Source organism: Labrus mixtus, chromosome 8 (assembly GCF_963584025.1).
Source record: "Labrus mixtus chromosome 8, fLabMix1.1, whole genome shotgun sequence".
Classification (NCBI taxonomy): domain Eukaryota; kingdom Metazoa; phylum Chordata; class Actinopteri; order Labriformes; family Labridae; genus Labrus; species Labrus mixtus.
Genome location: NC_083619.1, coordinates 22,822,035 through 22,835,255, shown reverse-complemented (window position 1 = coordinate 22,835,255; position 13,221 = coordinate 22,822,035). Strand labels below are relative to the sequence as shown.

The following is a 13,221-nucleotide window of genomic DNA, read 5'->3' as shown; positions in this document are numbered from 1 at the left end:
TGATTATAATGATACAACAGTAGAGTCATGTGAACATTATCACTTGATGACATCACAATCACATCGTTATAATGGTCATATGGTGCTGTAAATATACAGGGCTTGTTTTCAGGGCTGCCAAATTAGGTCCAATTCCGTTCTTGTGATATTAAAATGTACAATAAACAAATCGTAGGAGTCTGAATTTATGACAGTAAATTAAAAATAATATTTATTTAATGGGGAAAAAATGCTTTCTCCCTCAGTATGTGTACATTTGATCTATTTCACGGAGAAACATGTTGCATACATGTGCGGTGTAAACCTTGGAGAACAACAGAGCTGGAGCTAATTTGCACTCTTTAAAAGTATGTTTTCCATACATTTTATTTATTTAAGTTTCTTATATCATACAGGCCTTCTTGTTATCTAAAAAATCATATCCATAAACCTACTCACAGATCATACAAATTAAAAGACGGCACTAAACAAGAAGAATTAGGTCAGACGTCAGATCGGCTCACAATGGGAAAATAAACACATTTCCCATGACTGGAAGAGCTCAGTACAGATACAGGAAGTGTAAGCTGAGGCTGCTCGCCAACACTAACATGACCGCAATCTGTGACGCTCCCTCGACTGTAAAAACATTTGATGTAAGTGAAATCCTCCACTGAATCGTGGTCGTAACAAAAAAAAAAAAAAAAACGTTTATGAAGTGTGCAGTAGACCTCCCCTCTACATTAACTTCCCTGTCGCAGAGACAGAGACACTGACTGGCTCTGTTGCTGCACCCACAACCATACATGTGCATAAGGAGAAATGGACACTTAGAAAGAAATAACACACGCACACAAACCAACTTGAACACACATGCCTTACCGTTGTCTGAGGGCGATGGAGGCTCTCTCTCGTCTAGGTCATCTGCAGAGGACATAGTCCCAGTAGAGGGAGTCCTTGGCAGCCGTCTTTTGAAGTCCCCTGCACATGTGAATGTGTAGTAGTCAAAAATATGAACATAATGTTCTGTGACTGTTAACTCAATTTTAAGAAAATCCACTTTTTTCTGAAGCGATCTCTCAGGAATAGATCCGCTAGATAGATAGTGTTGATTATGTCAAGGCTTTAGTCCATGTGGTCAGCAGTTCCAGGTTTAGAGGAAGTGCACTAAGAGATGAGTAGTGCATGAGTCTGGTGCACAATCGGGAAGTTGCAAGAGAAAGATTCTATTAAAAAGTAATACGTCATGAGCACCTTTATCGTCTCTAAACTTTGTCGTGACTGTTTCCTGCTTTGATCTTACATCTTTTAGGGAGATAGTTTAGTGATCTCATGTCTCCTTGTTCTATGTGCTCATTCATTGTTTCCATTTACATATACCTTTTATGAAAAGTGATGTGAAATGGTCTTACCTGGACTAGCAGTGGGGGAGTCCATGGACCTGGACTCACTGCTGCCTCCCGCACTCTCTGAGTCGCTGCACATCCCGCCCTGGCTCGCCTGACTACATGAAGCCCAGGCCCTCATTGTCGCATGACTTCTCAAGGCTGCAAGAAAACACACACCACCATTCACTTACAGGCACTAAAATGTTAATGTTAAGCAATAAAAAATGTTTAAAATGCAACTTCCTCTTGTGGTATTCATAGTGTCAGTTTCAGCTATTTTCATATACAAGTAGTCATGCAGATATTCCAGGCTTGTGAAAACTGAGAAACCTGCAACTCAAACTGTTATGCTCTTAGATCTAAAAAAGAAAATTCATGAGTCAAAGCTCAAGTCCCTGAAAATCTAAACTAAGGATGCAGACTAAGGGTGAGCTGACAAGTCAAACACATAGAGATCGCCAGCTTGAGCTGATAAACCTCAGACAATAATAATGAAGTGTAGGGGATTCATTAAACACATTACATACAAGTAATATACACATCTATTGAAGTTATAGTTTTATCTATTGTTTTGTTCTATTGTTATGTGTGAACCCAAAGAGCCAATTTTTTCAACCCCAGCTTTAAGCATTCTTTGCTTTTGCCAGCCCCCAGTGATATTGCTGTGTAAAGTCAGGTTGACGAAAATTCCCCATGAGTAAGTGTGTGTGTGTGTGTGTGTGTGTGTGTGTGTGTGTGTGTGTGTGTGTGTACGTGTGTGATGGGGGGGAAATATGACTTCTATCTCACATGAGCAGTACGCAGCCAATGCAATCTTTGTTCAAGTAAAGCTTGCCAGTATGTATAAAGATGAGAAACTGTCATGGTGTTGGGCTCTGTCAACGTCTTATTTTCCACAATGTTTTTACGTCATCTTGCATCCTGAGACCCCCCACACACACACACACACACACACACACACACACACACACACACACACACACACACACACACACACACACACACACACACACACACACACACACACTCCAACAGGGGTGGGAGGGTTGTAGGGGAGACATGTCCCTCACATGAATAAATGCTCTTTGTATTTTATGTTGTCACTACTTTTCCTAGGGCAGGTAATAAATCAAATCTCGAAGTCTGCTCCTATTCTTATACAGAACTTATACACACAAGAGCCGTCCTTGTTTGTCCTGTTACAATCTTTTTCAAAAAATGAGTGAGCACCTTGTATGTCGGTGCTGCTGTTGGACCTTCTCTCGCCGATCTTCGCAGCCCGTTGTAAAGTACTGTCCACTTCGTCTCCGCTCAGCACGTCACACGAGGTGATGGATGCCTGCGACAGGTTGCCGTGGGAGGAATGAGTGCTTCCCACTGACCTTTTGTTGAAAACAAACCTGGGGAAATAAAGTAAAGCATTTCTACTGTCACAAAGCGCAGCATTATTGTATCACCGTGGGTTTCTGGGGGATTTGACAAGATTGTTGATCAACAGCAGTGACTCAGATTGCTTCACCAGGAAATGAGATTTGTGGCTTTCGTTTTTCTGGCATGTAATCGGTTTCTTTCAAACGCCCACCAACAAAACTCCCAGCATTTGTTACCACTCAGAGCAGACTGTTATGAATTAGAAGGCATGAAACATTTAAATCTGTTAATCTGAATGTGTATCTGACAAATCCATTATTTAGAGACCCTCAGTGTTTGGTATCACCTTTTCACTACACACACATGTAAACTGTAGGATCTCTGCTTTACTAACCCAGCCTTCTATTAATACACACTTTTGTGTCTATTATAAGCTTACCTCAAAGAATTTTCAGAACTGTAAGTGCTTTAGGCTTTACTGAGACTAAAAGAGAGGATTAGGAACAGAAACTGAAATAAGCCCAGGCAGCAGACCACAACAACATAGAAATGTCACGTTCAACACGTCTGGTGATTCACAGTAACGGAAGTACAAACATGCCCGAAGCACTGTTTCTAAAGAAGCAATTAAAATCAATGTCATCACCTGTGATTCATGCTTTACTGTAACTTATGAAGCTAAAACAACAGCATTTAAATTCTAACTTAATTTTTAGACACTTCTTTTGACAGTCTGAGACGAGTCTTCGGGAAAAGCTCTAACTCGGAGCCAAACTCTCACGCTCGCAATCTCCCCTGCTGCACTCGGCCTGCGCAGCAGATATTTCCTGAGGAAGGGCAGCGAATTCAACACGCATTCTGTCTCTCCTTGATTCTCCCTCGCTCTGTCTCGCTTCCTGGCTGTTACCTTTTGCTGAACAACTTCTAGACAGGCTGTACAGACATTTCTTTCAAAAACATTCACCTCAGAAACCAAAAGTTGACAATTTAGACCACAGTAAACCATGATAAATTACACCAGTTTAGTTTAAATATCAAGCGGGTTTCCAGATTCTAAAGCCTTGTTTACAGCTGGTACCGCCGTGTGTTATTAACATGCCAGGTGATCGATCACAGAAAAACAGCTCTAGGTACGTCTGTACACACCTTACATTCTAACGCATTTCTGTCCTCTCCCCATATTAAAACAAACACGTTTCATCATAAAAACATCAATCAAATAAACAAGCATGGTGCAGACTCAGAGCAGAGAAGCGTGATGGAGGCAGAGCGAGTGTGTGAACATAGCCTGAAGAGTATCGACCTGATATAAAAGCTTTCTTTCATCATGAAGCCCGGTGTTTCTCCACAGTTCTGTGATTCATCAGTGTATGGATTAAACTGCAGACTGGATTGTCTGTTTACAATGACATGCAAACAAACAAATAGATCTGCAGGCCCTGAGATGATTAGATAGATCCGTATATTGAACTGCTGAATCCTCACTGTGATGCATTACTATATTGAACTGATCATGGGTTACATCTTTGGCCTGAATCTAGGTGCTGTCTCATCTAGTCCTCGTCCCTGTGCGTTCCCCCTCGCTGAATCGATACGAGGCCTCGTTTGTTCTGTATTTCCGTGCACGCCATTCTAATGCTTTGTATGACTTGTGAAAATAATAAAACAAAAATAGTTTTAAAATTCAGGAGAAGATTTAGATCAGACAGGGATAGCAGCCATGAATGTGGTCTGATCTCAATGCATCCTCAGTGCGTCTCTGGCGCCTTTATAACGACTGTGTGTCACCACCTCCTTCAGTTGTACAAAACTTGTTGTTTCCCCTAACCACATGCGCTGACATATTGCACTGATGACACCAGTGGGAGCCAGAGTTGTGCAGTAGACTCCGCTGTGGTTTTTAAGTCACGCCCCTTCCGCTAACCAAAAAATACAAATTAAATTGATCGATTAAATGAGAAAAGTTCCACAGGTTGGTGCAGTCTACAGCAGATCAGATTCTTGTGTCAGTTTAAAGCAGACAATCAAAGTTATGGAAAATTCCAAGGCGTTCATGTCAGTGTTTGTTTTATTCCTCTCTGTGTTCCTCTACTCTTCTAACCTGGTGTACACAGTGCCACAGAAGCTGCAAATTGAGCTGTCGATCCAGGAGTTATAACCCTTTTTCTAGCAACAAAAAACTTCAATGAAACTCTCATAAATAAACACGATAAGAACTAACTTAAGACAGAAACCACATTTGAGAAAAACATTTTGAGCTCCAAATCTGGAGCTCCAAATGTGTTGGCTTCATTTTTTTGGAAGCCGTCATGTCGTCCATCTTTTTTATACAGTCTACCGTTTACAACTGTACTTTTCCATTTGTGATCTGATCACTAAGTTAATGTGTTACTACGAGGTTTAAACAGGCCTAAGCGTGTATTCACAGTTCTTGGTACCTGGCGTTGTCAAAGGAGATGGAGTCCGAGTGCAGCCGCTCCTTAGGCAGATTTTTGGCGAGGTTCCGGACAAACTCAGCATAGCATTCACCCGGCTCGTATAACTTGGCACTCTCACTGAGGGCCTGGTGGTGGGCAGGAAGTGACATGGTCTGCGCCTGCTGCATCTGAAACCAATTGACTGTCACCTGAGGAAGAGAGGACATTTTATTAAGTTGACTGATCGAGGGAGAAAGTGAAATCTAAAGTGAATGTTATTGGACAGCCCAGTTTTCTTCTCTCCGTTGATTGGTTTTTTGACTGATAACTTTCACTCACAGCTTTGAGCGTGAGGTCACACTGGAAGATCATCTCTCGGATCTGTGTGAGGATGGTGCTCTTGGCGTTGGCCAGATCCATCCTCCTGACGCCTGCGTCAGCCATACAGCTCTGGTACTGTTCCTGGGCCTCCTCGGCCTGAACAGACAATTGATACACAGAGAAGTGTAAGATAAGAGGAAAACATGCTTTATTGTCTAGAACAATGACACTGCAGAAGCTTACTACTATACTGTCAAGATAAACTGAAAAGTTGTTAGAATATTTTCATACAAAGGACATGCATATAAGTTATCATCAGGTGTGGTAAATCCAACCTATCTCATGTCATGTTTAGAAAAACTTAATAATATGCTGTTTATCATTCTTATTCTTCATTCCCTCTTGTCACACTGTCACTTGCCCACCTTCTGCAGAGCCTCCTCCTCCAGCTTCCTTTTCTTCTCCAGATGTTTGTTACCAGCATTAGACTGCTCCTCCTGGGAGCGGCTGGTAGATGAGTGAGCTCTCTGGTGCTCCTCTCTCCTCTGCGCCTTCAACGCTTGTGCCTTACGCAAGGTTATATCTGCCTCTTGCTGCCAAACCACAGATAACAAACCACCGTATTATTAAAAAAAGGTGTGCGGCAGTGAAAATACCTATAATTACACACATCGTTTTGGTTGAGAGTTGCCTCACATGTGAATTGAGAGTACATTTTATAAACAGTCAAGGCAATGTGAAAATTTAAACCGATCTATGCCTATCTTTTGGGGGCTTTTGCAAATAGTAAGAAATGAATCTAAGTATATTTAGATTAACTGTACATATCTGATCATTTTCTGACTGGCAGTCTACTTTACACCAGGTATAATGGAATGCTGCCTTGTCTATAATGCATAAAGACAAACAGCATTGCTATGAAGCTTAAAGCGTGGATCTAAAGTGTACAGTATCTGAACAGGGACTCATCACATACCATTTTCTTTTGCTCCCTCTGCCACCGCTCCTTGAGGTCTTTCCTCGACTTGTCCAGCTCGTGTTTGCGGGCCAGAAGAGGCTGAATAAAGACAATAACACTGAGGTCAACAATTTGAAAAGGCTTTTTACTGACTATGTTTGTTTAAGCTTTACACTGAAGAATAAACGCAGATATTAACTATATCATTAATGAGTGTGATCTTATACAGCAAGTACTGTAACAGAATATGTGTGTTGAGACGAGGACCACAGGAAGGCAATTCAATTATCTAAAAGTATTTCTGTTTGCATTTTTTTTTCTAGAGATAAAAGGACCCACATTATTGTGCTTTAATGAACTAACAATTATTTTTTTAGAGTGTAAGAGTTTACAAAGGAGCCAGTCAATTTTCCATCAAGGATAATCCCCATAACCTTTTTCCTTTATGGAGTCGAGTACACTCTTCTCTGTACAGTATTGTCCAAGGTTAAACAATATAATGCTGCTCTGCTCCATTAGAGAGTCATTGCCTGTCAAACTCTGAAATCTATTCAACAACAGAAGGTAATAGATGTCTCCTAGTTATAATAGAAAAAAGTGCTCTATGTTGAATACAGTCTACTTCTCGTTCTCACTCTTACCTGTATAAATTTGTTAGTTTGAAGAGCCGTCGCAGTTTGAATAAGCAGCTGTGTGTACTCAATGTCGTTCTTGAATGTAGAGACGTAGATATCGCTGAAAGGCATGTAGTCCTTTGACAAATGGAATAAAGAAAAATCAATCTTAATAACCATGACATACCAATATGATTTCTAATAACCACGTGAGGTAACATGTTTTTACTAATTAAAGTTTTCATATTAAAAAGAAAAAAAAGCTTTTCTGTTACCTGTTGACTGGCCAGTGTCTTTGCAGAGTCAGCCATTTTGGCATAATTTTTGGCATACTCAATATCTGAAAGATAAAGAATTGTACAAAAATATAAGCACTAATGTATTCTGAAAATCACTGTCTACCAATTATAAGCCAAAATCTGGATAAAAACTCAGCTGCAGTGTTTCCCCTATATGGATCTAGCAGTGGAGGTGCACCGCTGCTGAAATATGACCTCCGCTGCTGGGCTCCAGCTTATCTCCTTAGAAACTAATATTATATTAATTTGCGCTACGGACTCAAATGTGACCAAGGTGTTGAAATAAATGATTCATTGTCTTTGGTAAATTTCGGACTCCTCTCGTCTTTTACCATTACCCACGAGCCAGGCTATGACAATAGGGTGGATGTTGGTTGATTATTGTCCAATAAATGTTTAATTATTTTAAAGAAAATAATGAACAATGAATGAAAATTGAACACAACTTTGAGCAAATTGAGCAACCTCCGCTGCTAGAACTTCAACCTAAGGGAAACACTGAGCTGTCATGAGCTAACATACTTGTTATAAATGTATGCAGTATGTACAGTTAGAGTATATTGCATACATGTATATCTTACACTAAACAAAATGTAAGTAGAGTACTTATGTACTTAGATGTTACTATGGCAACAATCAATAGAGCAAACCCGAAAATTATACAAAGAAAAAAAAGTACAAAGTTGGCTTTTTGATATAGTCACCTAAAGTATAAGCACAAATAGACCCTATGATATTGTTTAGATGCATGAATGATAGAAGTATTGCATATCCACAATAACATCTCGATTTGATGCATTGGCTGAATTGTTTACTGTAATGTATTGTAGTTATTGTGATATTTCTAAATGTAACAGTTAAATAATTAGTAGGAAGACATGTTTTGTCCTTGATTGTAAAGAATGGAAGCTTTAATTCCCTGGCAGAGGTGAGGTAGCTTCTTGACACCTTTTTGTTTTGACTAAATAGCTGTTAAGTGCCCATTATAAGCCGGTTGACTCATAACCGTCAAATAACATTAAACAGGCTAATAATGACTCGGACTCAGATACAATTTACAAATAACTCTCTTCGTCTTGTATCAACTGGACTGCACCAGGAGATGGGGTACGTTACCAAAAGATTACAGTTTAATAAAATAACTAATAAATATGTGATAATCAAATCCCTCTGTTTGCATCCCACAGCACCATAGTCTATCTCACCCAAAGCCAGTCGTTTCTCCATCCATGATAGAATGTCTTTAATGTACTTGGACCAGGCCTTAGCATAGAGGAGAGCAGACTCCACCCCGCCGTCATTCTTCAGCAGGGTCAGGTCGACTTCTTCTTCCCGTGACAACGGCACCTCGGGGCCTGGAGAGTCAGTGGAGGAAAAATGCATATCAAACAGAGTGACTCACAACATATGGTTTCAACAGAGCAGCCAGGTGTTGGATTGCAGCGTCTCAGTGCTACTATCCCAGAAGACATGTGTGGGAGGTAAAAGGAAAAAAACACACATTAAAGGTTAAAGTGGACAGCGTGGGAGGATATGAAGGTGTTGGGCATCTTTTAAAAATAGTCCAACAGCATTATTTGCTTTTTTACTGGTTCCACTGTGGTGCACCTCTCCCAGCCATCCACCATCTGATTTAACTAAAACCGCATGTGTTTCCTATCGCATACGAAACTACTCCTAAACAGGCAAGGAATGTCAGATATGTGGACGGAGAAGAGGAAAACGAGCAGCTTGTATGAAAAAAAAGCAGCAAGAAATAACAGGGGTGGAAGCAGAGGTTTAAGGCGGGTCTACCTCAGGCATTCAAGAGTCCAAAGCCTAAATCACTCCACTAACTCACGAGCTGACACAACGCCTGGGAGCCATTGGCAACCATTAAATGCTTTGTGAAGCAGCCATTAATAGCTATTACATTTCAATGATTCATTTATTTGACACCCACATTGCGCTGAGGCAAATGAGGGACTGTGAAAAACACTTACCCACAAGGTCACTTTTCTCTGAAACGTATCCCTCAGGACCCACAGAGAGGTTGTCAAAAGACTGTGAAAAAGACATCTCGGATTATAAGGAGGGAGTAGCAGACATACAATCAAAGTTAGACATCAGAAGCAGCTGGGTTTTCAACACCCCAATTAAGTACAGAAAGTAAGTCTTTGAGGCTTTTTTTTTAAAGGAGGCGTGGTCAAATTACTGCTTTGAGGGAACCCTTTTAAAAAGTGTCACGTTTGGAAAATAAAGTTCTGAAGAAAATAAAAAAGAGCTAGTCTGAAATGATAAGGGAAAAGAAATGGTCTCACCCTGCTTCTCCTGGTCTGGGGGACCCCCAACCCTGAGCCACTGTCCACATCTCCCATAAGGAAGTCAGAAACTCTGAGGGGTGGTGAAGATAAATGTTAATAAGTACAGTCATGCTCTCAAATGAAAATATGTTCTATAATAAAAGGCTTCGAGGAAAAGTAACAAACAACAAACCCCAATCTCTGTTAAAACATAAAAGACTGATTGACGTTGGAAAATGATTTACTTTTCTGTTACACCCAAAAGTCACAAGAATGTAGTCGTGTTGAAAAGGTACACATTGTACTCACACATTGCCGAATGTGAATGCCAAAGTGTCGATGGATGTGTGTATCTCGCTAAATATAGCCGTTGTGTTTTCTGGGTCCACTTCCTTGAAGTTAACGCCTGTGGACAGAGAGATAAAACGCACAAAAAGTTCAGTGTAAATCATGTTTTTTACAACTTCAGTGAAACATCGTTCAGGAAAAGTATGATTAATAGATAGGCCTGTAAGTGGCCGGGTGTTCAGAACCACTAGTATGCTAAGGACAACGACGATAGTTCAAACTGATTTAACCAAACTGCTAAACGTTTCAGTCCAGATTCAATCAATTTGCCGCAAAGCTTTCCTTTTTTTTTTTCTGCAACCTTTAATTTAAGAGACCATAGTTAACTGTTTAGCCTTTGTGGAGTGGTTTATCACCTCTAAAAGTAAGTGTTAACTTTCACCTCGGTGACAGACACAAATTAAATCCTCTGAGCTATGCCAAGAGCTCAAGAGTTTGAAAGAGAAGGCTTTGAAAACAGCTTCAAATCCACAACTGTTAAAGCAGACGAAGTCCAAGGAAATAACATGCACGGTCAACGTCTTCCTACCAAGTCCCAAACATCTTCTTCTGTAGAGCTTTGAGGATCTCCAAGTGGGGAAATATTCAAGGAATATTCAGAAAAAGTCCCAAATTTTCCCTCCTGTGTTCCGATGTGTTATAATCCCATTTGCCATCCTCCATGTTGATCATGCACAGAAGAGACAATTCATTGTACACACTCTCTATTTTGAGCAAGCCAGACAATCACTGTTTGTAATCCCTAAAGGCTGTCAAAGATTTACAGATCTTTGAGAACGTGTGCACAGAGCTCTCGTTGTCAGGAAACGGTTTGCTCAGCAAGTAGAGCTTTGCAGAAAGAAATCAGAGAAACGGAAGACACAGGCAGTGAAATCCGACTAAGCTGAGTACTTCCTGTCTGCCTGCAACAGGAAACACTCACACAGCTTGAGTTCTGCGACATGTTACACTTTTGACAACCATGACAACACTTACCTTTTCTCTCCGTAACCTAGCATTGTTGTCTAGTAACCAAGGACCAGAAAACCTCAACAATGTGAATCCGTTGCTGAGGAAAAACAGAAGGCGCTCTAAACAGTTCCAGTTTCCAGGCTGCTTTCTATCTTTTGTGCTTCCATTTTCTCTTCATTAGAGCAAATTTGACCCATGTCAAAGGTGGTTCATTAGTATTAAATTCCCAACCAAAGATGAAGCAAAGATCCCGGGTCATGGCATCCTGTGTTGGGGAGGCAGCCCCACGTTCCAGGGAAACTCTAGAGGACACCAGAAGAGAGGAGACGCAGCAGTGCGAGCCTCCCTGCAGTGCACCTCCCTGGCTCTGAATGCTAGCGTACAACTCCGCGCTGACTTCTTCCTCAGGACATCCTGTGGGTCTCATAACAATGATTCCAGAGTTCTGCCCCGCTTGTCACGACTGAAATATGGAAACTGCATCATTCAAGTACAGGCGCCATTGTTTTCTCACGGTTGGGCCGTGACTGGGACAATAAGCTTGTGAAAAATGTCTTTAGTGAGCTAAGCATGTCTGATATTTTTCTAGTAATACCTTCTTAAGAGGCTATTCTGAAAGTTAACTGAATTATAACAGCTTTATTGGAAGGCTAACACAAAATCTACTGTATTGAATAAGAAAAAGAGTATATTATCAATGAATGAACATGATGATTATTAGAGGTGGGGGGAAAAATCTATTTATGTAAAAATAGAGATAGAGAGGGGGCTAATCAGTCACTCCCTGCTAAGTGCTAAGGCTAGCTCTTTCACTCAGTAGTATGCCAAATAGAGCAACAAGAAATTCAGCCAGTCTCACAGTTGACTGGAGTAGACCCTGAAGTAAGTACTAATCTGGATCAATGAATCCAGAATCGCTTTGAAGTGAAAATCTATTCTGAATCAAATCCTGACCCCAAGAATCGAAATCGAAATCGAATTGTGAGACATCCAAAGATTCCCAGCCCTAATGATTATCCAAGATCAATATATCTACAAGGGGTTTATCTGTATAGGACTAAAAACATTCCTCTGAAATGCGAGATTGATTGCAGTAGCAAATACACTCAGAATCTTCCAGAGACAAAGGGGGACAGAGAGCAGGGAAAGAATTTCAAGAAGTTGAAACTTTTATTGCAGTGCCCTGCAGTTTTTCTGAAGGAGGAGGGGAGCGTGAAAAAAATGTGATTAGGAAAAGAAACCTTGAGTCAATGAGGGTCTGTGAAAAGATGATATCTGCGATGACATAAAACCAGAGAAGATGTATTGACATTACAACAATAGTCGTCTCTTTGTAGCATGAAAGCTGTCACATAACACGGATGAGTGGAGTTTAAAGTTTTCAGGTTTATTGAAAAGGGTAAGAAAAAGAAAAAGAAATAGTAAGAGAATGTTTGGAGCGGATAACATTCTACATGTTAAAGGAATCTGAAACTGGTTAGGCAACCCATGTGTTTGGAGAGGGAGGGAGCGAAGTGGATTCCCTCCCCCCCAGCCCCAGTAAACTCTGGCAGCTTTCCAAATGCCCCAGGTGTCATGACCAAGCATCAAGGCACAATGTGAGTGAGGAAACGACACACTCTGAAGACACAGAGGTGCACCAGGCCTGCTATCTTCCGAACCTTTGAGTCTCTGACGTCTCCCTGTATCACTCCTCTTTCAGCCTCTGCTGTGCTGTCCTCCTCTTGCTCCCTCACTGTGTCTGTATTGTGTTTCCTACTGGCCTTTTGGGACAGACCAGCCATGGTGTGCGGTGATGTAGGCACCCCCTTGTGGACAGGCACATTTCCAAGTTTCCACTCGTCAACAGGCATGTTACAACTGTATTGGCAGCAGGGCTGAATGGCAGGGCTTTTCTTGTAAAATAGAATCAATGGCTGCAGTGCCATTCCAATGCATCGGGGAGTTAATGTTATTTAAGTGCAATTTAAGCTTACAGTCAAATACATTTGTGTTTAAATTCAGGCATACACTGGTCCATGTGATTCTCGTTTTTTTCCGGATGCGTTTTACAGATCTGTGATCGTACAAAGAAATGTCACGCACAGATATCTTGCACACTGACTCCGCTGCCTTTATTTTCCATTAATTGCAAAAATTCACAATATGACACAAAATGCCTCGTACTCAGCCAAGTGATCAACAGTGAAGTTGATTTAGTGGTTCTTTCACTAACCTTAAAAATACGTTGTCTGTCCATTTTTTAAAACAAGACAAGAGCGAGGGGATTTTCAGCTGTCAATAAAGGAGAGTT

General features: G+C 40.9%; 1 protein-coding gene across 4 annotated transcripts in view; it reads right to left on the bottom strand.

Moving 5' to 3' along the window:
* The window catches only part of LOC132979436 (rho GTPase-activating protein 29-like), a 35,081-nt gene that overhangs the window by 5,590 nt on the left and 16,270 nt on the right, over positions 1–13,221 (bottom strand). Inside the window, exons 1-14 of one of the 4 annotated variants that reach the window (XM_061045244.1) lie at positions 10,953–11,293; positions 9,939–10,035; positions 9,648–9,720; positions 9,330–9,390; positions 8,553–8,702; positions 7,324–7,388; positions 7,076–7,186; positions 6,453–6,533; positions 5,902–6,069; positions 5,495–5,632; positions 5,177–5,364; positions 2,598–2,767; positions 1,392–1,526; positions 862–960 (exon numbers count right to left, since the gene is read on the bottom strand). In XM_061045244.1, coding sequence (XP_060901227.1) covers positions 862–960; positions 1,392–1,526; positions 2,598–2,767; positions 5,177–5,364; positions 5,495–5,632; positions 5,902–6,069; positions 6,453–6,533; positions 7,076–7,186; positions 7,324–7,388; positions 8,553–8,702; positions 9,330–9,390; positions 9,648–9,704 — 1,423 coding nt within the window. In that variant the 5' untranslated portion in view covers positions 9,705–9,720; positions 9,939–10,035; positions 10,953–11,293. The other 3 variants (XM_061045245.1, XM_061045243.1, XM_061045242.1) reach the window with 3 other exon arrangements.